Source organism: Zootermopsis nevadensis, unplaced genomic scaffold (genome assembly GCF_977971745.1).
Source record: "Zootermopsis nevadensis isolate Lab colony 2312 unplaced genomic scaffold, Znev_1.0 Znev_ptg000016l, whole genome shotgun sequence".
Classification (NCBI taxonomy): Eukaryota; Metazoa; Arthropoda; class Insecta; order Blattodea; family Termopsidae; genus Zootermopsis; species Zootermopsis nevadensis.
The window spans coordinates 6502155-6527612 of record NW_028259148.1 but is presented as its reverse complement, the minus strand read 5'-3'; the positions used below and the strand labels follow the sequence as shown (position 1 = coordinate 6527612).

The 25458-nt window shown below is 37.8% G+C and overlaps 1 protein-coding gene across 6 annotated transcripts in view; it reads left to right on the top strand.

Annotated features, from left to right (window-relative positions):
• Acsl (Acyl-CoA synthetase long-chain) overlaps nt 1–25458 on the top strand; it is a 32348-nt gene that overhangs the window by 2626 nt on the left and 4264 nt on the right. The window contains exons 2-12 of one of the 6 annotated variants that reach the window (XM_022079626.2): nt 845–919; nt 14997–15021; nt 18300–18438; nt 18603–18818; nt 19068–19245; nt 19580–19831; nt 21027–21224; nt 21915–22051; nt 22861–23000; nt 24002–24174; nt 24567–24830. In XM_022079626.2, coding sequence (XP_021935318.1) covers nt 892–919; nt 14997–15021; nt 18300–18438; nt 18603–18818; nt 19068–19245; nt 19580–19831; nt 21027–21224; nt 21915–22051; nt 22861–23000; nt 24002–24174; nt 24567–24830 — 1750 coding nt within the window. In that variant the 5' untranslated portion in view covers nt 845–891. Of the gene's footprint in view, nt 1–844; nt 920–3764; nt 3902–14996; nt 15022–18299; nt 18439–18602; nt 18819–19067; nt 19246–19579; nt 19832–21026; nt 21225–21914; nt 22052–22860; nt 23001–24001; nt 24175–24566; nt 24831–25458 lie in introns of those variants that run through there. The other 5 variants (XM_022079628.2, XM_022079627.2, XM_022079629.2 and 2 more) reach the window with 5 other exon arrangements.

Sequence of the window (25458 nt, the reverse complement as noted above, 5' to 3'; positions counted from 1 at the left end):
CCACAACTTGCTTCTTTATCTGGAACAGAAATAAATGTCACGGCCCTAGATTATACTGTTTCTGGGACGGAGTCGGCGTCTGTGTGGTCTGCTTTAGGACTTTTGTTGTTGTTGTAAAAAGTAATCGTTGAAACCGTCGTGAAACTAGCAAACGAACCATTTAACTATATAACGCCATTGTGTCGATTGGTCTAATCATCTTCAGAATGTGATGATCACTTAGCGTTGGTTCATCACGAAATAACCCTTTTGATGGAAGCCGATGGCGGTCCTTGTTCACAAGCGCCCATCACTGGACCCTCCTAGGACCTTTCATGTTTTCCGCCGTAAAATATTAACAGTGCTATGATTAGAAACGAGCACTTCGAACATAAATACAAGCGTCCCAAAAAGATGTGTACACATTATAATGCGGAATATTCGCCTTGTCTGTATACATCTTTTTGGGACACCTGCATGTGTAGGCCTGCATAATAAAATAGCTCTTAGGCTGTTAACTCTAGTAAGTGTATATTCAAACACAACACTGCTACATTTGGATTGAAGGTAACAGGAAAGATCTTTAATTTCTTTTCATGGTTTTGTTGAAAGTGGATTACACAGCAGAAAATGCTCCCTATTCTGACCCATTTGAATCCAGTCTCTACCTTTATATCCTGTTTCCTTGATGTTATCCTTTTTCCCATCTTCCTTTATGTTTCCGATTGAGTTAGGTGCGTTTCTCACCTTCCTAATCGTGCTACATGTTCTGCCCCTTTATTTTATCGCCCTTATATTTTGTAAAGAGCGTTATTAAGCGTCTCGCTACATAATTCTCTCTATCCTGTTACTTTCTGTGTCTTAGGTCCGGCGCATTGCCCTCAAACACTCGATTTGTGATCATCCCGTAATATGAGAAATTCACACACATGCAAAACAGGTAAAGTTCTGGTTTTGATATTTTCTATCTGTCTTTATTCGATCGGTACGCGCTGTTACGCTCAGCATTTCACGTCCAGAATCTCACGTATGGATTAGCGTCATTGTGAATGTTGTACTTTTTCGCAGAACATCGTTTTACATCGTAGTAAAATGCAACAGTATTTAACACACCGTGTGACTGGCAACGTTCACAAATAATCCCCACGATCGGTGTCAGAACCCAGTCGGTCTTAACTTGCTATATATAGCTGATCCATTTAAGCTTTCCTCGCCACCAGCATTAGTTGTATTTGTGACCTGATGATTCTGGCATTGCTTACAGGCCGTTTTGAGGCTGAAGTGATTTGTTTATATTCTCCTGTAGCATTGTTATTATTTCAGTGTAATATGTATCCAACTGTATCATATAGGAAGACTTATTTATTATGATTCCGTCTCCTGTGATCTTAATCAGGCTGGTGTAGCAGTCAGTAATGCTTGAGTCTTATTCATGCAGAAGTACATAATTTCAGTATTGACGGGGTTATCGGTTATCCCAATTTGAGATATTACTGGTTCTCGCCAGGCTCTCCAAATGAATGTCCGGATATATCGTATTTGTGTAGTAAATTCCTTTTGTAAATTTGACTAAAAGATTAAAAAAGACCCTGACCTGTCATTTTCTAACCAGTTATACGAGTTATATTCGGTTATAGTAGGTATATTATGCTGCGAGAATGTGTGTGATTCTTACTGTTGAGTTGAGGTTCGGTCCCATGAAACACTTAGGTATAGAATACGTGCAGGTTAATAACCTTTCTTTACGACAGTTTCGGTTGGAAGTAGGTTTCAAAGCACTGCATAGTCCATACCAAAAGAAAATATCTACGTTCTTTTTTTCCGCGTCCGTACCGGCTCTGTGGCACACCCGGTCGTCCTACCCGTGAATACTGGGGAATCTTTCCCGGGGCGTGAGGCTAATAACCATTTGCAGCCGAGGTTAATTCGTGAAGCTATAATACTTCTACTCCCTCATACGTCTTCATGACGCGGTGCTACGGTAAGCTTATAGATAATGTTGGGACCATGGTCCTTGGACGTCAATTGTCGAAGTGGAAATTGCGTACTCACTTTGTTTACTGTACTCCTTCGCCCCCTGCAGTCAAAATTGAATGTGTGGGAATGGAAAGGCCACGTGTCAGTGCTTTTCAAAAGTGGTGTTTCTTATGGAACTTGAATGACAACAGCGCATGTCGCATTCATAGTTTATGGAGTACGTCATTGCTTTACATATTAAATAGGATTTGAAATTTTCACGGCGGCGAGTCTGAGGATGGCTGTCTTCTGGGTTGTTGCTCATGGAGGCAGTAAGGACCTCTGAAACGTTGGTAAACTTATATCAGACCAAGACAGCCATCTTCTGCTTTACATATTGTCTGACTCGTGCAGTGTTTTATAATTACAGCTGTAGTCTGGTGGTAGAGTCTTGAATTACTAATATTCATTAGAAGTCGCAACGTGTGACTCAGACAAATAACAGAGAAAGATATTTTTTTGTTTTCGCCAGATGTGCGTTTAGAATAAACAACCTCAAAAAAATAAGTCAAATTTTTATCTATATCGTGAAGGGCAAGCTAAGATAGGGACCCAAAGGAATACATTCTTATAATTGGATTACGTCACCAATAACATATCTGAAACTCAAGAAACTGTATTTTATTTGTGACAGCTGTCTTGGTCGAAAACACCATCTGTTGTCATATTCGTTGCTGATGGAAGATTCATAAATATTTTCAGTAATTTCGTGTCAGAGAACCCTGTGACGGTCTTCAGACTTGACAAAAGTTCTTCTACACATAAGAAATATTGCGTATACTCTAGAAGAGAATCTCAAATTGAAGTCAAGGATACTATTGACGTTTCCAGTAACCATGTGCACAGCATAAACAGCAATGACCAATATTTTACAAAGAGAAAAACATGTCAGTGCATACAATCTTGTTGTAAAGCTGTTTGTAGGTCCCAGAAATGTATTTTTATGTCACAGTATTGCACATGTAAATACAGCTCTTAACGACCAGGAGAAATCATCGCCCAGATTTCATTTATGGTTCCAATTCTAAAGGGTTCTGGTGGATTACACTTAAAATTATTCTTTGTCTGGACAAAGGTGGATATGTTGAGACAGTTGAATGACATATGTTGTCTAGTGACGGAGACTAGCTCTATCTGACGGACCCAACTGAGTAGGTACCTTTCACCTGAAGACGGGAAAAAGTCCAGACAAAGAATAATTGTAAATCACCAGGCTTGTTTTTGCCCCAAATAAAATACATTTACCTTAATAGTATGCACCTATAAAACATAAAAAGCTGACTGTCGTCAACCAGGTCAGGGAGAAAAGTGAACATGATCGCCGTGGTGTTTGGACTTCTATCCTAACATGGCAGACAACTAGCAAACGGCCAGGACAAATAAAATACCGGGTTAAAGACGAAAATGAGGTTGAAACGTAAATTAAAAATGTATTTATAGTAACCTGGTAATTAAAAAAAAATTCTAAATTATCTGAAACCAGTTACGTGTCCAAAGAGTGTAAGAAGGGCACATGTTGAAGACAAAAATGTCAATTTGACCGTTACAAGATAAGTTTTGGTAACAGAAATTAACATGAACCTCCCCCCCCACTTTGCCTAAAGTTTGGCTCTTGTGACATACGCCAATTTCCTTCCCACTCATTCAGTTGTAGGTCTGCGCGTTACCTGTGAGCAGGAATTTATGAAAAATGTATCTTTCCTCAAGGCAGAACTATTCACAGAATCGGTAAAGTAATTGTATGTTGCGGGGGGGGGGGGGAGCGAGTCTCATTGGTTAGGTAGTCATGTGACTATCCTACTGCTGTTTCAGAACAAGTCGTTGAATTTAATTTCAGTCGTGAATGTTGGTTTGGCTGTGGAGTGTGTGTGTACTTGTTCTACATATATCTGTAACTACAGACAAGGTAATAATTTCCCCGTTGCATCTCAACCTTTTTGTAATATTCTTTCAGTTACTTTTAGGCTGCAGTTATAATATTTGTGTTCGACTTTTTTTTACGGTTCCAGTACTGAGACTTTGTGAACAAGACACGTTTCAAGCCGGACTGAGAAGTAAACTATCTCCTGTTTGCAAGACATGAATCCATGGCTATGTTAAATAAGCAGCATTATTTAACACACAAGGAAACATTTGCTTAATCATTCAGATAGCGTTTTGTACGTCCAAATGCCGTATCTGTTAGGGAGTGGGCAGACCCCGTTTTAAATATGTGCTTCTAGAAACCAACGAAATACAGAGTGTCCGAAAACTCTGTATACTTAACATTCGATGAATTTGCGTTGCTTGAAACTCGATGTTCCGTTATTTTGCATATCTGAAAGATGGGAAAATATTTGCGGCTTCCTCGTAAATAGAACTCGCCGAGGTCGATAAAAGGGTTATTATTCCGTTATGTAATGCGTATACATGTTTGTGACAACTGTAGTGTTATCTGTACAGACTTGATTTGTGTCTTTAGGGACTATCTTGAGTATAAAAAACTATTAAGCTGCAGAGATATTTCCTTCCTTGGTTTTAGTTTATTCTTCTTGAATAGCGTACATTTGTATGGGTAAAAAGACGTAACGTTACGCGACAGATGAATCTGTTATAACGCAAGTTAATCCGACGGGGAGCAGAGTCCTTGGCAAGCTGATTGTCGCTCATTTGATTAAGAAATGTCCATTGTTTCATGGACCCCAAAGGTTCCTTACCTTTGGACCTTATCGCGAGTCAAATGAAGCTGTCCATACTTTCCACACAATATTTATTCTAAGCTATATGTTAATGTTACCTTCCTATTTAATCATGTCTCTCAGCTGGTACTAAGTTTTATTAACCAAACTTGGGTAAGCTATCTAACTGTCCTCGTCTAATCGTTCTTGGTTTAGCACCCCAGAAATATTGAGGAATGGAACCTAAGAATTTTGAAGATTCTTATGTTTATTATTCTCTAGCCGTAACTTTATCGAGCGGACGATTAATGGCAGATGGTTTGTCAGATAAATTTAGGGGTGGCAATAATAAATTACCATTGAAACCATGACGTCTAGATTTTCGATTAAAATTGTGGGCCTATCTAGACAACCTCTCCCAGTACACGGTTGTAGTTAGCTAGTGATTTGATTTAGCTCGTGGGTACAGCTGCCTCGACGTTATAGATCTACAGTTACGTTAATCGGTTCGAAGTCGTAACAAATCCAAGACAACGTTGGATTGGTATGAGTCAGTAATGTTGCATATGATCTTAGGCACGGAATTGATGAGTCATCGAACTTCTGATTTTCTAGAACCTTTAGAATCTCCCGTGATTCATGTGAACTTTGTTTTACTGTCACTACTCTGATTACATTAATTTAATCCTACCGTTATAAAATACATCGCGTAATTGAGTGACACTTTGTACTATCCTCTTGTATCGGCACATTACTTCGTTAATATAATAAAAACTACATTTACAACATTTGAAAGCAAGAGCAATATGTATAAATTTCCATAGGTATAAAATATGTCGTATTTCGCGTTTAAAAGCGTTGAAAATTTTTGAATAACGAATATTAGTAGGAGTTTGTTTTCTGGTAAATTGTGGAACTGATTTTGTGAAAGTATGTGGTTTTGCTGCTGCTGTTGAATGACGTGGTGTAGCTATCAATTGATATCGATGTTATTATGTAGCGGAATTACTCATTATACATGTATTATTTCGCAACGAAAGTAATTAACACGTCCTGTTCAGTGACTCGAAATTAATCTCGTCGCTCACTGACTACGGCTGAGAAAACTCCGGAGAGAAGAGGTCAAATTCGATTCCTTGATGATTTCACTTTCCATTCCGTCTGACCTACGATTCCCACTTCCTTTGGCTTTCTATCGTAGTTTCATTTTGGTTAGGTCACATTATCTTTGCTGCTAATTGTACTTAAACGTCTTTGATTCTTATAATTCGACCGATGGCATGTGCTTCAAAAAATGTTGATCCATGAATTGTCTCTGCAGTGACCGTGAAATTATTGCTGTAGTAATCCTTTTTTTCAGTTTGATGGTTACCACGTCAGGATCAGCAGTAGAAAATGGATTGACTTAATGAACATCATTTTACATTATTCCAACTTTTTCAAAGCGGATCAGAGATTCGACCACGAAAATTGAATCGGTCTTTCACCGCTCAGAACATGAAGCAGTTTGCTGAATTCGCCCGCATTTCATTGCGTCCACATAAAACTAATGTACGCGTCAATATGGATTTTGTAATGTTAATCGGGCGCAGTCTCGGCACATTTCACAAGAAGATTAATACCTTCGGTTTCATCTTAATTTTGTGAGGATCTGCGTTTAGTTTGTTTTCAGGAAAAACGTATTACGAGTAGGCCTACGCTTCTCGACACACGCTGCTTCACAGTGTTGGGGATTGTTACATAACATATTACACAAGACTGTACGAAGGTCAATATCTTTTCTGGTGTTTTCGCGTCAGAGGAATACAAGGATCAAGGATATATCTTTTTAAAAAAAGTCACATCATAAACAATAGTTGATCAGATTTCATGTTCTCACAGAAATGAATTCTAGGTAGATACCTGCATACCAGTGCGGAATTACTACCCAGAAGGTGACTGCCTTCTTGATTGTAGCGCCGTGTTGTCTGAAACGCTGGTAAACTTTTTCCAGAATACACGGCGCTACAATCCAGATGACAACCGTGAAAACATCGAATCCTACCTACTAACAAGAAAACCAACATCGACAATAGTTGGCCATATGCGCACATCACAGTACGTGTTCATTGTTTACGACGGCAAACTCTCACGTTCTTTGCGCGAAGTAGCTGGTTATTTTATTCCGAACTGGTTTCTGGCCGTAATAGAACACCCTATTGTCAAATCGGACAACCAAGAAAACATCAGTACATAAACACTAAAGCAAAATTAGAGGAGGGTTCGGTTTTGGTCTCTGTTCCGTTAAATATAACAAAATTTGTCTCCTTGGCATTGTATACGCCCCTGAAGATAAATGCAGATGAAGCCACAACTCCTGAAACTAACCCCCATTTAGCAGAAACATACTTGAGAAACTGAGTGTATCTTAGATAGTCTAGAAATTTCACGCGTTTTATGCAGTCTCGTTGTTCACAAGATATTTCGTCTGTAAGCCCTATCCAGTCTCGCGTCCCACTTCTGTAAGATCCGTTTTAATATTATTCTCTCATCTGCGTGTCTCAAGTGGTCTTTTTCGTTCAGGGCTTTCTGCGTTTTGTTTTGAGCATTTCTCACCTTCAATATGTGCTACAGTCCCCATTAATCTCATTCTTGATCGAATGTAGTGTTTGCTCGAGCCATGCCTGATCACGAGATTTGAAGGTTCTCACAGCAGCCGTCAGCCTTATTCATGCCTGATCGAATGAACGCGAAAGAGTCTTTGTGCATCATCTATTGCGATGTGGCCTTTGGCCGTGTTTCTATCCTGTTCTCGTGCGTAGGTCTACCTGAAACCGGGAAACCTAAGTAACCTTCGAAAGCCAAGACAAAGGACACACTGTGGTACTTTCAACTCTTGTACTTTTTATTAATTCTCGAACTTTGTTACGTCGTGGACTTCGATATCAAAGTGCTCCAATGTCAGTCACAGATAAGTTTACACGAATAATCATTATGGTGTAAGCATTGGCTCCGCTGGCCGTTCATTTAGTAAGAAATGTAGTTTATTTTTTAACTGTTTTAAAATTAAACCTTCAGTAAAATTTACGATCACGGCCACTATCTCGAACTCTGGCTTTGAACTGGGTTTATATTCCTAAAGTTAAAATGTACTTTGGTCTTCGGAGACGTGTCTGACCAAATTATGATGCGTATATATTATTTCAAAATGTCATGAGTCCTTATTACATCACGTCTCATAAGTTTACTGTCGGCCGATGTTGAACGCGTTATTTCAATGCCAATCAGGCCTACAATAACTCCATGGAGCGGAATCCTTTGAATGAGAAGCTGACAGTCGCTCAGATAGATAGGCAGAACCCAAAGATGCATTCCCAGAAGCCCGCAATCGATTTTTATCCGGATCCAGATAAATCTACTCCACATCATATTACCAGGGCCACCACGGTACCGCGTTTGTACTAGACGACCGGAGTTCTATTCGCGACAGGGCAGGATTTTTATCTGCGCCACAACGCCCGATGTCCATCCAGCCAGCTGTCCGGGGGTCGGGACTTGAAATCTTTCGTTTGCCTTCACTTCTCCAAAGTGTAAAATCACACTTATTAATTCGTCTTTTTTCAGTCAGTTGATATAAACACCCGAATCCTTGTTTGAAGGTTTGCAACATATCCATAACATTGCGGTAATAAGTTTTAGATGGTAGAGAAAATTACTCCATTGAGGAGAATCCTTCTGATAATCTGATAGTCTCTCACGTAGTCTAGAAATCACCCGCCAGTTATGGATCCCGAAAGCTCATTAATTACTGAGTTTACAGGCGTCGGCCACCGAGACAGACAATTCCAGTGCGCACTTTCCCACCGTGTTCAATTAATTTAATATAACCTTCTCTTATGAGCGTTAGTTTCCGAGATGATCCCTTCCCTTCCGGTTTTGAATTAAAGTTCTTTATGAATTTTTTATCTCCCATGTGTGGGGGGGGGGGGCGGCTACGTGTCTCGCCCGTCTCATGCCCCTTGTTGTGAAACCCTGGGTGAAGAGTACAGATTATGAAGACTGTTGACCTAGTTTTATGACGATGTGTTGTTTAACTGATACGTATTTTTGAAGATTTTCCTTCGTCCTGTATCTTGGAAACTGACGCTGCTGTAGTCGTTATTTAAAAATTGAAGATTGGGTAAATCCTCACGAGGTGCAGCCTTCGGACATTGTCCTGGTTCCGACCCAGCTCCATCCAGTGGACTCAACAGATGAAGTTTTATGTTTTTACCTGATGACAGCTTTCGATTTAAACTAGAGACAGGAGATCGGCGAGAGGGTGGTGTCCACAGACGAATGAGACTGGTTTTAAAACTCCCAGTTCTAGTTTTCAAACACTTCGTTGTATGTTTTTCTCTTAGGGCGAGAGACCAAGTTTCACACCCATATAAAGTAATAGGCAACATTAAAGTTTGTCTTTATTTGTTGACAGGAAGACAATAATATTCAGAACTAAATGGTACTAGATATTTCTATAATTTAATCTGGTCTTTGTTCCCGAATATAACTTTGAGAGAGATCTTTTCTGAGTGTAAAGCGTCTTGGTCTTTAAGTTGGTCACTCATTTGCGTCTAGTACCAAGGTTAAGAATGTTTGGAGCTGTAGCTACCTAAGTTTCACACTCGCCTTCATGACTCGTGATATTATGGTTAATTAAGCACAGGGACAGATTTATTTACTGTCGCTAACCAAACGAAAGACGTATTTGTCTTCCATAAGTAATAGACGTTTTCTTAAAATACATCCTGGTTCAAAATGTACGTACCAGGTTTAACTTTTTTAGAATATTAGTTTTAGTTCTTGCTGTTTAAGGCTTATCGCGTTTAGAGTAGTCGTCCAAATCTCTTGCGAAATATCTTGACGAGGTTTGAAATTGTGTCCCTGACACCAAACGTTACTAGACCTTTTCTGGGCTCTGGTAAGATCGAATCTACTCGTCGATGATTAATATACGCTGCTCCGTACTGTTCAGTTCTACAGTGTGTTAGCAGAGTTTCTTAAAATGTTCTTACGTATTGCGGAAAAAATTTGGAAGTACATTTTGGACCACACTGTAAGTGATATGAATTCCGGTGATTAATACTGTTCAGAATTCGTCTTGCATGGGCACTGCTTCTGATTTCGAGCAGGTCTGTCTGAAGAAGGCGGGTGGTGTCACTCAGTACGGGCGTGGATCTGGGGAGGCTTTGCCAATTGTTTCGATATTGTGCAGGCCGGAAGTTGAAACCGCAGGTTTGGCTGTTTTCCCGGCTTCAGTGTAAAGCGTCCAACGCGGAAGTGTGCTGCTGCCCAGTTGCACGGAGCATATCTCGACAAACATTCTGCAAAGCGAAGCAGAAGGGACGGAATGTATACATTTTCTAAATTTGTTCTTTTTCTGACACTGACCTTGGTTTTGCCTGAAAAAAAAGTGAATATTATTGCTGATGCAAATCATTTGGCAACCACACTACAGTTATTATTACGCTGCATAGGCGGGAATTATTTATTATTGTATTTCGCTGAACCTACTTTATATCGTAAACTGTTTTAAATAAATGCTGTAGATAATGATTATATGTTGTAACGATACAAGTACGTTTAGCTATTTTTATGCAACAATTAAATGTTGAATGGCGTAGGTAATAAATCCTACCAAAATGTGGCAGTGTCAGATCGAAACTCCATTCACAAAATTGATAGCAACTTAAAGTCTGTGAATGTCGAAAGATACGTCATTGTTACTTCACTTTTAGAAGAAATGCTTCAGGTTGCGTGTTCCCGTAACAGCGTCTTGTTCTCCAGTCGTGACCTTAATTTCGTCTTCAGTATTCATCCTCACGCGCGTAAACGTAACACGCCATAATAAAACTTATACGTCGTCCTTGTGCAAATTTTTTTTATATAATTTACGACTGACGTGTTATCCGCGGGGCGGAAGCCAAGAACCGGTCTAGGTTGTAGTGCACGTGATGAGTTGTTATCCGCGGGCCTCGTGCGATATCTTCTGTGTTTTGTGCGGCCCCACATCCACCAGTTTTAATAAATTTTAAGTTTCGAATGTATTGCTTTTAAACTAACGAAATTCACATGCCTGTGTTCTTGTGGGAAGATGAACAGAAAATGTGCCTCAAGCGTGGAATTTGTCAAAGTATCGCAGCCATGTGATGGTTACCCGAACAGCCCCAACTTTTTTAAGCTGCCCGTAGTCGTGTTTCACAAGCCTGGTGTCCGATCAACAATCACGCTGTCTCGCGTTCGATTCCATATTGTATTTTCTTCGTAATGTAATACTATCGTAAATTCAGTTGATATTTTCCTTTGTCTTTTTGCATTGTTCTTTTGTATTATCCGACCGTCGTTCGGCCTTATTAAGTCGGATAATCGTGACTACGAACTGTAAGCAGTGTTGCCGAGCCACTAAAGATCAAAACTTCCTCATTAGCGAAAGCCCTGTGGTACTTGAAAGTCTTTCATCTGTTTTCCAGTCTGTTTGGACGCCCTGACTGTGTTCCGTGGAGAATGAAAAAAATACAGGTGCCCCCAAAAAGATTTATGGACAAATTTATTTAATGAAATATACATTTTAATAAACTAAATCGTTACAATACGTCAGTATTGGCACTTAATAAATTAGCTAATCTAGTGTAGGTGTTCAAAGTGACCATCGTTAGCTTCGTGGCACAGTTGACAGCGGCGAGGAAAGGCTGACAGGCGGCCACCAAAGTTGCTGCTGTGTGTACATCTTTTTGGGGCAGCCTTTGTATAAAGAGAGGACTAGACTGGGGGAAGGGAAACTGACCTTATTAGAGTAATTTTGCCGCCCCCCTGAAATTAGCTTAGCCTGTGCGTAAACCCGCGTCTGGACAAGAGAGAGAGAGAGAGGAAGTAGGAGGCTGGAGAAAAGTTATCAGGGTGGTTAAATCTAGGAGGGGTGGGTGTGGGGCATGAAAGAGACCGGACCATGTAGGCGTAGACAAGACAATATTAAAGAGAATTTGAAAGAAATAAGCTGTGAGAATGTGAGCAGAACTAGGGTAATTTAGAATAGGGCCCAGTGGCGAACACGAGAATGGAACTTTGGGTTTCGTAAAGGGAGCGGAATTTCCAAACCAGCTCCAGGACAGCTCAGTGGAATGAGCTAATGGTTTATGAGTCAGCGGCATAAGTTACTCCGTATCAGGAATATGTCGTGCTATTAAGCATAAACATAAGCATCGGCCGATAAGGAGTGAGTTAACACAGCATTTTTTATTTTCGTGTGGTCGATGTAATACGTTGCATGTAATTCCGGTATGTATGGCAAAGTCAGCATGTATGACAGGCTTTCCGGGCAGTTACATATGGTACTGAAATTTGACGCTCATTTGCTTAATTGTAAGTTGAATTTGCTAAACACAGACACTCAAGATCATTCTCCGCTCCACACATACGGACACGTATATATGGTACAGAATTATATATAAAGTAATTAAACTGTACTTTGTGAAGGAAGAAACATTTACGTTTCTAAACGGTTGACATGTGAATACGTAATAAAATTTATTTCGCGTTGATTGTTTTTTATACTGTCTGCTAACATTTGCCGACATTGGTGTTTGAATTTTTATTTTTAGATTCGCTGAGTTACGTCGGAAGGCTTTGGTAGTTGGCGAGAACTGTTAAGTGTTTACACATTCTGTGTCGGAGATGGGAAGATTACAAGGGCGAAACTTATAAAAATGTAGGATGTGTAAAAAATCTAAAGTACTTTTTTTATTGCTACTACGAACAGTTTCTTTGGTAGTAATTCTAGGATATAAGATAAGCTGACTAGTGTGTATGATAATATTATGTCGCGAATGACTTCTAGTTTGCGTAGCAAACCACCTTATTGTGTAAGTACACAGTTACGTAAGAAACCTGCCCTAAGGTAAAAAGCAAAATATTTCGCAATGCGTTCTGTGCGCTTGGGACTAGGCAAGGTTGTTCCGCGTCGTTAACAAGATTCCAAGGTTTATTTGTGGCATAAGTCTTCAGGATCCTCAACATTTTGTGGTTATACGGTCATGGTTTATGCTTGTTACAATGATCAAATGAAGGAGAATTGTATGGAAGGGTATTTATCACCCACAATATAGATCAGAAATTCACACAGAATTTTCGTTAAAAAAACCTGAATGGAAAAGACCTCGTAAGACGTTTGGGTGTGTTGTAAAGATTTTGAAATTATGTTGCTGAAAAATGGACTGTTGTGGACTGAATTTATCTACCTCAGAGCTTTTGTGGACAAGGTAATGAACCTTCGGGTTCCATAAAGGGCGAGAAATATCTTGACCGGCCAAGCGACTGTCAGCTTCTCAAGATTAACTGTTCCACAATGTTGGAGATGGTTTAAATTACACTACCCAACGATTTTATTGGCAATATAAAAGCATTTACGCTGTTATAATAGAGATTTCTAACTTTATTTTCACAAAATAAGTGAAAATTGAAAACTTGGTTTACAGAAATATTCTGTTTTCATTTGAAATCTTCACCGTCATGATTTACGTTTGTAGGTGATGTCCTTTGCTCCAGCAATAATTGGATCCACGTGCTCTAATATAATACTCGTTTTATATCTTGTGTTATCATTGTCTTACAGCTTAACAAATACGCACAGTTTGCTTTTAAGCAAAGTATTCGGGGGCGTTGTACCTTCATTCTTTTTTTAAATTAACTTACTTGAAACACACCACCATGTTTAAACTCACTTCCTGGTAGCAGAACCCGGAAGTTCAACACCGACAACGCCAAAGTTTGCTACAGGCGTAAAGTGTTTAACACAATTTTTATTTTCAAAGGTAAGAATTATTACCTAAAAACGAGGTTGGAAGAAGACTGTATAACTCAAAAAATTCGTGACTGAAAATGTATAACATGAAACAGATTTGCTTACTATGGATATAAAGACACAGGAGTAGATGGTATAAATGGAGAGCTGGTATCGTATCCTTATACACGTTTCTTTTAATGCATGCCGTTCAGTATTGAATGAATTATTTAACCACGCTGTAAAACGTCTTGGATTAATAAGGCGTCTGAGGAATGGTGCAAAGATATGGAATGCAAAAGCTTGTAAGGTGTTATCTCGAACTATTTCTGGGAAGGGAAGCTACGAATATCCCGAGAAATTGAAGGGAATTTGTTTCCGGAGTCAGATAGTGCCAGGGTCATAAGATCAATGCAACAACAAATGTTTTCTTCTCGAAAAAGAGTAGCCCGAGATGGTTCTATATGTTGCATATGAAGTTTGATTGCTGTCATTTGAACCATGCCAGATTCGAACCCGTTCACAGGCATTAGGTGAGGCCCAGACCCAGGCAGACTTCCAAACTGAGGTATAAATCACCTTGGATACATGTTTCCATTCTGGTGATCATCATCACTAGCCTGTTTAATGTCAGCAATCCTCTTGGTGATGTTTATCGGGCACATTCCATTAGGAAAGGCTTTTTCAAGTATTTTATCTGGGACAGAAACTATCCTGAAGATGTTTATGATGAAGCCATCAATGAAATATGGATGATGACTTCTGGTCTTGGAGAGTTGTATTTACATATGCAATGCTGTGAAATAAAAAAATTCTGGGCCCTGTGTACAGCTTTACCATAGGATTGTACTGCACCAACATGTTATTTTTGTAAAATTTTGGCCACCACTGGTTATACTGTGCTGAAGTTGTCGCACGTGGTTACCTAAAACTTCATTGACTAATAGCGGAATCATTTGGATATTATATATTTGTGCTCATACAGTGCATTCAGGTTCTTCTTCTTCTATGGCTCTCCGGTCCGTATTCGGTCCATGGCCTCCTCAATTCTCCTCCTCCATTCGATCCTCTGTTAGGTCCATTCTATCCGAGGCTTTGATTGAGGTTTCGGTGCAAGGTTGTTAGCCTTGTGACCAACCCCCAACCTGGAGGACCAGGGTACCTGTCTTAGTCTGACCTCTCCCCCTCGACCAATCTGGCTAGGGAGGCCCTACCAGTAGCTCTTGAGGTCACTGAGGTACTCAAGCCCCACCACCACGACAACGTGCAGGTTTGACCCTGAAATAGATGGAAATAATTTGTTCAAAGAAGGATGAAAGTAGGAGACTTTGATTAATTAGGAACTGAACATTCCTGGAATTTTGTGAAACCCTAAAGTTGATCAGTGATAAGTTTCTGTCCTGCGCTCTTACTAGGGACACTGCAGTGTCATTGTGTGACACTTGATTTAAAAGTAAACTTTTGATGTTACTTTTATAACTGGTCCTTAGTTTTACAAAATCATTCCATATGATTGCCAATGTTTGATTTTTATATTTTCCTTGTTCCAGCAAATCAAAACATGTTTGAAGAAAAGTGAGTAAAATTAGAAGTTGTAGCATTCAGCTGAGTTTCTATAAATATGCATGTGTAAATGCTTGAATTTGATTGGACTGTTAGCTGAGCTTGCGAATGATAGCATGATTATATTGCGGCATATTTGTAGTTGTTAATTCAGAGTTATTACTCCACAACAATGGTATTTAATGTGTATTCTGACAGTTTGTCTCTTGTTTCATCTGTAATTTTCTTTTGTTACAGTCAATGTCTGTTTTTATACAGGTATAAACTTAAATAATGTGTATTATTAAAATATAGTAATTCCATGTACATAGAAATATTTTTCCAGAATACAGATAATTAGCAATCACAGAGCAAGTAATTTCTCAACTCCACTTCATTATGATCTGCTGTACTTTTATATTATTTTCTGGTTGTGTAGCAGTGCCTTATTCTGAACCACTGCAGGCAGACATTAAATTGTCTAATTTAAGTATTTGTTTGTGAAAGATGTTTTTAAGTTTTTGAAGCCAATGGCCACTCAAATTAAGTGAATTGACACATGCATGTAGTACGTGATATTATTGAATTGAAATTACATCTTTTCTGTGCATGTCAGTGAATGTGATTGTTGTCACAGTTTACATAAAGTTGAGTTTTGCTTGCATGCCTGTTCGCTCACAGATGTCCTTTATTGCGTTCATGGGCTGTGATCTCATTTTTCTCCCCCTTTTTGCTTTTATTATTAAAAACCTGCCAAGCACTGTTAAAGCTCACTTTGGCACTGAAAATTCATAAAGCTATATCAAAGTAATCATTAAGTATGGTTGTTGTTATTTGTGAAATTGTTCAGTAATGCAGACATCTATGGATGAAATTAAAAATTAGGAAATGAAAACTGGAAAATAAAAGATTATTTCAAGACCAATGGACTGATAAATATTGTTTTATTGACTGGCAAGTTAGAATAATATAAAATGAATGTAAGTGTACTGTAAGAGTAGAATTTGATGACAGTTTTAAAACAAGCAACGAAATTTCAACCCATATCCCTCTTAAAGAACAAAGTTGCTTCTCTGGTTGAGTCACTGAGTGTCCAAGCAAATTGTCTTGAAAACTTTGCACAGACAGTATGAAGTTTGAACCAAATTAAAGTTTGAAGATATGTCGATATTTCAGACTACATCTACTAACAGATATATATGTAAGTTAATTTACAATTTTGAGGCTATAGAATTAAGGGATATATGAACTGCACAAAATGAAATGTTTGTTTATGTGTGGCATAACATCTGATTTTAAAATGTTTGAACAACATACAGGACTTTCATTGCAAGGTCAGCCATATGGTTTGAATTAGATTCAGGCATTGCAGTGTCATCTTAAGAAGCAAATCTGTGTGAGCGTTTGAGGTGTGCATTTTCTGCAGTGGTGAAAATATTGTTATCCTACAAGTTGACACTATGTTGTCATATGAGAGTTGTTTCCATGTAATTGTAAAATTTTCTTCATGCCTCTTTTCATTACTTATAAATATATTTCATTCTTATAGAGAAAATATTTAATATTAATTTATGCTTTTTCGGTTAGGATGGAATGTAACCAAATTATATCTTGAGTAATTCTCTTTGTATTATTTTTAACTAAAAAGAATGTGTAAATTTAGAATGACAGTGGTCAGCTTTTATATGAACACCTGCATGTACAACAATGCAATAAGAAGTATTGGAATTTCTAAACCACTCCTGCAACATTATTGACTGAGCATGCCATAAGGCTCATTTCTTATGCATGCAGTATAATCTTCTTCTATTCTATTTCTTTATCTACTATAAAAATGTGTGATTCCTCGTTGTCGTCAAAAAATGGCGTCATCAATAATGTCAACAGATATAACGTCGTCTCTCACTTTTCTGATGACTTAGACCATATTAACAACTCACGTAGAAAAACAGACGAAGATTTGCAAGGGTGGGATTGGACGTAGAAAGTTGACTGACCAAGAACAGTTGGCCTCTGAAAAGCCACGTAAGGAAATAAAACATCAGATCTATTTAACAAATAAAGAAAAGTGAAAGAAGACTTACATTGATAAACGTAAAAAAACATATTCAACAAGAACAGAAGGGAAAAAAGCAGACGAAGATTTGCAAGGGTGGGGTTGGACGTAGAAAGTTGACTGACCAAGAACAGTTGGCCTCTGAACAGCGACGTAAAGAAGTAAAATATCAGATTAGAGAAAGCGCTCCGAAATGAGCGCGTTGCTCTAGTAGACTAAATAAACCGTATTGCACTCCATTCCTTTACTAATTGTTAATTCATAGGTTCCTTTGGCATTGTCGCATTAGTATATATTGGAGTTTGCAGCCCTTTGCCCTGATTATTTCCTCCCCTGTGAGCTGTGCTAACAAGGGAATGGTCTGGTTGGTCAGGTCAAAACCTCACGTGAAATTTTGCTCGTCAACAGAGCCTCTAGTAACGATTGTACACATAATTTCAGCTGCTGATACGCTGTGCAAGGGTGTGGAAAAAAAATGCTCAAAATTCGAATGTACATTTAAAATTTTCGCCATCACGTCTGTCAATAATACTAATAATATGGAGAAGGCTGTGAATTATGAAGATCCTCATTATGCAATTTTCTCTAATCTCCTGTTGCTTCCTCCCTTTTAGGTCCAAACATTCTCCTAAGCACCCTCAGTGGGTTTCCTTTAAATGTGTGAGCCAAGTTTCACACCCTTAAAAAAACATCATAGTTTTATATAAGGTGTTATGTTTTAATCTTCAGATTTCTAGGCTGGAGATGGAAAGATAAAGATTCTGAATTGAATGGTAGCAGTCGTTCTGCAAATTCAGTCAGGTCTCAAGTTGAAGATGGATGTCTTCTGAGTTGTTGCTCTATGTAAAGTTTGCAATTGTAATCATGAGACTTGCAAGGAATGCAGTAAGTCCAAAGTGTTAAAGGCAGAAGCTATCTTTCCTCCTTCACCCCACTTCCTCACCCTCCAAGTCTCAAGATTACAGTCACGAACAGTAGTCTGTTAGATATTCACCAACATTTCATAGGGTCTTTATCCTGGTGATGGAGGCTGTATTCTTCTCTGAAATGTTAGTATTTACCAGACCACTTGGTCCATCTTAAATAGTTCAGATAAAGGTATTTTATGTGTATTTAGCTTATCTGTGAGAGGTATTTGAACAAGATCCAGTGTACCTCCAGAATAGGTACAGAGTACCGCTTGGCTCTCCTTTTACTAAAATGGAAACATGGAATGCCCTTTGATGTATAATTTATTAATGTTTTGTCATTGTAGGAACATGGGCAGCTTCTGGATAGAAGGAACCATTGGTGCCATAAAAGTCTTGGCTTTTGTATGCGACATCATTACATACCCTGTATATCTCATTTTGCAAAGGCCATGGGAAAAGAAGACGTTGTCTAGAAGAGTAAAAGTGAGTATTCTTTCAATATTGTTGTTTTAAGTGGCACAAAAAGTGAATGTGAGGGATTGTTAATGCTCATCTGTTTTTATGTTATTTTTTCTCTCTCTTCTTGTATTATGTATGAAGTGAAAGTGAAAAACTTATTTCTGTATGTTTCCCTTGTTTATTAACAGGCTCAGCCTGTTTCTATAGAAGAAAAGTCCATTACGTATCGCAGTTTGCAAGAGCCTCGTGAGGTTCATGTTCAATTGTTACGTGAGGGAGTAGAGACAATGACAGAAATGTTGCATTTTGTATCAAAACTGCATGAAAAAAAACGATGTCTGGGAACACGAGAGATACTTGCAGAAGAGGATGAAGTTCAGCCAAATAAGCGAGTGTTCAAGAAGGTGAGATGTTGGATGGGTAATATTCTGTCTTCGTGATTGTAGCCACAAAAGTTTAGAGTTTTATTTTTTAAATATTGGAGTTTACAAACATACCACTCTACATTTACAGTAAATCTAATTTATTTATATGAAACTGATAATGTATAAAGATTCCAGCTTTTGTTGAAAGACTTCTTTGTTATGTGAATGTTTGTGGTTACTGAAATTCTCTGTTGTACTGGTAAATTTTTTTTTCTTTTTTATTTCTAGTATGTTATGGGAGATTACAAATGGAAAACATTCACAGAAGTTGAAAGACTTGCCGCTAGTTTTGGCCGAGGCCTGAGGTTACTTGGACAACCTTCCAAAGCCAATGTAGTTTTATTTGCTGAAACCAGAGCTGAGTGGCTTATAGCAGCTCATGGCTGTTTCAAACAAAACATTCCTGGTGAGTAAGGTAATCCTTTATTGTTTGAGGGGTCATAGAGGTCACTTTGCGACTGGCTCATGATACAGATGGAACATCTGGGAAGCTCTGTATTTAGTGAAACCAGCAGTTAACTGAATTTTTCAGTAGCTCAACCCTGCATGAAACGGGGCATGTTCACATATGTTTAATCACAGACTTCATGATACAGATTCCTCCTTGAGAAGTTAATAATTGCCCAGTTGGTGAAGAAATTCATGTCTTATGGAACATTAAGGTCTATTACTGTGTTCGTAAGAGCCTGCAAACATGTTCGATGAAAACACTGTATTAATCAGAGTATTCTTTATTTCAGTGGTTACTATATATGCTACATTAGGTGAAGAAGCAATAGCTCATGGGATAAATGAAACTGAAGTGTCATTAGTTATTACATCACATGACTTGTTACCGAAATTTAAGAATGTATTGGCAAAAACTCCAAACGTGAAGAAAGTAATTTATATGGAAGATCAGCTAGCAAAGACAGATATTTCTGGATTTAAGAGTGGCATTGATATCGTCCCATTTTCAGAAGTGCTGAAATCTGGAGAACTGTCTGATATTGGTAAGTTTCTGTGTGCTTCTCTTATGTTGATGCTATTCTTCTGGGTTTTGGCACTGTGTAGACATTACACCAAAACTCTGAAGATCATTCTCGTCACCATGATCTCATGTATATATATTATTTTGTTCACATGCGTTTTCTCTCCATCCCCACCATAACGCTAGCTTGTAGTCTACAGATCAGACCCAGCCTGGTCAGTGAATTGTATACTCTGTACAACAAAACCAGAAATGATGTAAGTGTACTGCTGGCATCATATTTCTGATCTTTTGCATTTTCCTTATTTTTTCTCTTTGTGGCTTTTCTCTACCTTCCTTTAATTAAAATTGTGTGCCAGATATGTATTAAGCAAGGACACCAACATGTGTAGAAAAATATGTGTTAATATAAGTGATTTTTCCAAGACATGGAGCAAGGTTGCATGTTAAACCAAAGGTAAGGACTGTACTTGGCGTGGACTTCCATGTTTGCTGGTAGACAAGTGGGTTACATGTAAGACTAATAGTGATGGGAATGTTAAGAATGCAAATTCAGGTCATGGTAGCAGGATATTTTTTTTTAATGTGTGTTGTATATGCACAAATACTCATTTAAATTGCGCTGTTGTGTATTAGTCAACTACGTATATGATTCAAAATATGAAGAGCAATTGGAAGTGGATTTTGATATTTCAAAGAGAATGTGTAATTATTGTTTGTCTATAAAGCATCCACAGTTTGGTAAGTTTTGTTAATGAGTAAGAAGCAGTCATTGTTTTTTGGTGCTGTCCACTTTTATCACTTTATTATTTGTACAACATTGGCGAGACTTGAAGTATGAAGGTAGCCGAATTTTACTTTTCCATTATTGGAAATATGAACTGGTATGCTAGCCCTTGAGAGGGCTATTTTCAAGATTTGGCATCTTAATATGTTCAGAATCCCGTAGCTTTCCTTTAAGCTCTTTATTTTTTGTTGCACACTGTACAAAAACTGTTACATGACATAAAATGTAGAGATCCCTTTGCATTCTGTAGCTTGTTTGAAATCTGTTTTGATGTAGTGTACATGTAAATAATGCTTGGAAAATGTATGCATTTGTAATGTTTGTAATGAAATGATAGGAACCAAAATTAAATTCAAATAACAGCTTTTTGTGCAAACACACACATTTTGTAAATCTGATAGGTAGTTATATATTATTTTTATTTTTGCAGCTGAGGTTCCACCTTCTGCTGAAGACATAGCCATCATCATGTATACAAGTGGATCTACAGGGGCTCCTAAAGGTGTTCTGCTCACACATAAAAACATGATAAGCACTCTAAAGGCCTTCGCAGATGCTGTCTATATTTACAATGATGATGTTTTCATGGGCTACTTGCCACTGGCACATGTATTTGAACTTCTTGCAGGTAAAGCATAAGTCATTAAGGAGACTTTCTAAGGTTATGTACATAAACCATTTGATTCCAGAGTTGCTTAAGTATAAACAAAGTGTAAAGTGTATTACTGATACTTGGACTTCATGGATAAAAGATGGCTGTTACAAGAGGCTCAACTGGTAGAATGGCTGGTTGCTAGTAGTATGGTCACTATCCTCCAGTGAGGCTAATTTCTATTTAAATAATACTTAATGAAGTATTTTGTGTGATGTAAGGAAAGTGTACCAAAGCTTTGGCCCTGTCCATTGTACTCCACAACATTCAAGTGTTTGTACAAGTCCTGCTGTTAGAATTGGCTCACCTTTCTGCATGTGTCAGCAAGTTACTATACTGACTGTTCTCTTCCAAATTATTATACAGCAACATGTGTTGTTAAAGATTTTATGCTGTTTATCCGAAACTTTGTTTTTAAGTATTTTATCCTGTAAATATGGCTTGTTTTATCATGACTGGACCATTATGTCTGTGCATAATAAATGTGGTATGGGAAGTGCAGTTGCTTTGTTAAGAGCAGCTCCCACATTTGTATCATAATCATAAATTACAAATATTAGCATCACTTCCTGTTTTCATAAAACTTTGGTTCATTGGTTACAAAAAGGGAAAAGTGATGGTCATTCCTAATTTACTATGCTAATAAACATGCAATGTAATTTTCAGAATCTGTATGCCTGCTCTGTGGCGTTTCCATTGGGTACTCAACGCCATTGACCATGCTTGACAGTTCAAGTAAGATTAAGAAGGGAACCAAAGGAGATGCATCTGTTCTTCGACCAACCTGTCTCACTGCAGTGCCCGTGAGTACTTTGTATATACGTGGTATAAATAGTGATATTCATGAATTTCTGTTGAACTGGCTGCAAATTATGATTCTTCATGACAAAAATTGGAGATATGTTAACAAAATAGTATCTTCAATAAGTAAATGAGCAAATAAAGTGGGATATAAATCATTATTTTACATCTTTGACCTCCTCACTTTAGTAGTGGGGAAAGATGTAAGTATGAAATGAAGTACATAATCTGAGATGACTTCCAAGTTTGTTACCTAGAAGACAGTAAAGACAACTTCAGGACAAACATCAAGTTATTACAATGCCAGCTATGTTCATAGTATAAACTAGGATTCCTACCCAAATGAATCACCATTCATCTAATAAATCTCAGTGGAACAAGAGCATCTATAACAAGATCTAAATTGGGTAAAATGCAGAGTCAGAACAGCATTTTACACAGGGAAAGCACTGCATTATGTGATCACAACGTTTTTATACTACATGTTGAAGAAGGTGCCATGAGAGGTAATAATTTGTGTGTGAAGCTGTCAGAAATATCTTGACAACTCAAAATCCAATTATTATAAGTCGTTAAATTTATTATAGACAAAAAATCTGATTAATGTAGGTGTATGAAATTAGCATCTGACAGTCTTTTATGAAAAATGTTGAATAATAATTTAGTTTTTAGTGGCATAAACCATTTTGTAAAGCATGAGGAAAATGTAGACTTTCCAACTGCATTTGAATATTACTGTTAACATCTAGGTGGAATAAGGTACTGATGCACTATATTCTGTAATTATCATATTCTTAACATTTTATTTCAGTTAATACTGGATCGGATATCCAAGGGTATCCATGATAAAGTTTCCAAAGGAAGTGATTTCACACAAGCATTGTTCAACTTTGCGTACAAATACAAACGTGTATGGACAAAGAGAGGCTTTGATACTCCTCTTATGAACAGGTATGTATATTCTTCTACAGTTTGTTCCCCCAACAGTGCCTTTACAATTATGGCTATGCAAAATGGATAAAGATAGTAACTACAAATTAATCAGGTCATTCCATATCAAGTCAGTTTCCCCTACCAACATATAGCTATGTAATCATATGTTGCGAGATGGAGAATTTACTTTATTTGCATATTTCTGAAACCAGTAGTTTTGAGTTCTGGGTAACTATGTCATGTTTTGGTTCAGGAAGTACAGTTGTGGTCAAGGTTAACCTGGACTTTTTTTTTGTTTTTTTGTTTACACAAACCATGCATGTTAGTAACCAAACTATTATTCCTTTTCAATACATTCTCTCTCTCTCTACACTTACACATTTTTGCCATCACCGTGCTGGCAGCAAAGAAGGAAGTAGGCTGACTATGTAGCCAGTTCAGGACACTACAATTTGGTTTGTCATTTGTCTTGAATTTCTGCCCACCCTGATGCTCATTCTTTGGCCCAAACAAGTGATTAGATTATTTGAGAACAGAATCTTGAATCCATGAGACACTTAAGGAATATTATCATTAAAATAATAGAAATCTAGAAACATTGAAGAGATTTTTTTGTCTGTGACTTGACTTACCTAAATTTAAACTGTGAAACATGCCTGAGTAACTGAAAATGAAATTTACATTTTTAAAAGTCAGCAAGTGCTGAATTCCTCTTGTTTCTTCATAAACATTGTCAGAAGCTTAAACAGTTGCACATGGGTAATTGGAATTGTAGATTTAAAAACATCTGAAAGAACTATGGAAGAAATTAAATGGAACATCTTCTGTCTTGTTGACATTATATTTAGAACAGCTTTATGTAGTGCTTCTTGTACATTAAAGTTTCTTAAAACAGGTATGGAGGGAAGGGATGTTTTTGCCATTTGGGGTAATTTTAACCTTCAAACTGATGTTGAAGCATATAAAAGACTTTAAAATTAGTTAATACATTAATTATACAACTTTGTTGCACTTTCCAGGGTGATATTTGGTCAGACACGGCAGCTGATGGGTGGAAAGCTTAGGTTGGTCCTATCTGGTGGAGCCCCACTGTCTCCAGATACCCACGAACTTGTAAAGATTTGTTTGTGTGTTAAAGTAATCCAAGGCTATGGACTAACAGAAACGTGCTCTAGTGCAACTGTTATGGACAGTAAGTTAAATACATGCACATTCTACTTTAGCATTTCAGCTGTTGTAGGGATGCGGAGTAGCATAAGTTTACATACTTTGTCCATCTACTGAGGTGGTAATAAGAATACTGAAAGTGCAGAGGTTGAAAGCTAGTTGCTTCTTTGTTGATTGAATTTTGCTTTGAAAAAATTTGAGCCATGCTTCTTCTTTGCTTACCCTTGAGAATTCTAGTATGAGTGTCTATGCTGCCATATAATTACTATCCAGGACATAAAGTTTGTTTTCTGTGATTGACAACATAATGTTTTAATGAACAATAGCTACATTTAGACTGTGAAGAACTGTCTTAGTAAGAAGAATGATTTATTGAGTGAGTTATTTTATCATGTACAAATTGTGTTCTTGTATCAGGTCATGACAGAACAACAGGACGTGCTGGTGTTCCAGTGACTGGTTGCGACATAAGATTAGTAGACTGGGAAGAAGGCAAATATAGAATAACTGACAAACCTTTCCCTCGAGGAGAGATTGTTATTGGTGGCGATAATATTTCTCCAGGCTATTATAAAATGCCTGAAAGAACAGAAGAAGAATTTTTTGAAGAAGATGGTAGACGATGGTTCAGAACTGGGGATGTTGGTGAATTTCATGTGGATGGAGTGATGAAAATCATTGGTGAGTAGAATGAAATACTCATGTTGTATTTGCATGTTTAGCAGCCTTTCCAGGATTTTGAGAGGAAACCCCACTGAAATCTATGGTTCTAATTCATCACATGAATTATCAACAGTATGAACTTCTTCAGAAATTTTGCTTGTTCTTGACTTGGTCTCACTTTATTCGTATCACTATGCCCAAGTAAAAAATGTTTTCTGTGTGGGGAGGTTACATTATCTAAAGTTTTGTGTATCCATACAGGATTTGCCTGAGCAAATTTCCTTTGATATTTGATTTATATATGAGCTGGGATAACTCAGTCAGTATACTGTCCGGTTAATTGGAGTCTAGCCCTTGGCAAAGACAGAGAATTTTTCTTCTGGCCCTTGGATACAGACCAGCTCTGAGGCTGACCTAGCCTACTATTAAGCACAGCCAGGGTACATATCGTGTTTATGAAACGGTTGTGTATCTCAGATAGGTTGGAGGACAGAAAAAAAGAATTAATAAAGGAAGGACAAACATTTCTAGTTGCATTTTTTTGTTTTCTGATGTAGTAAACCAGGATAATTGGTTGTAATTATATTGGTAATTGCAACCATACTAGTGTGAAATAAATCTGTCTTGAGTAAGAACCCACCCTGTG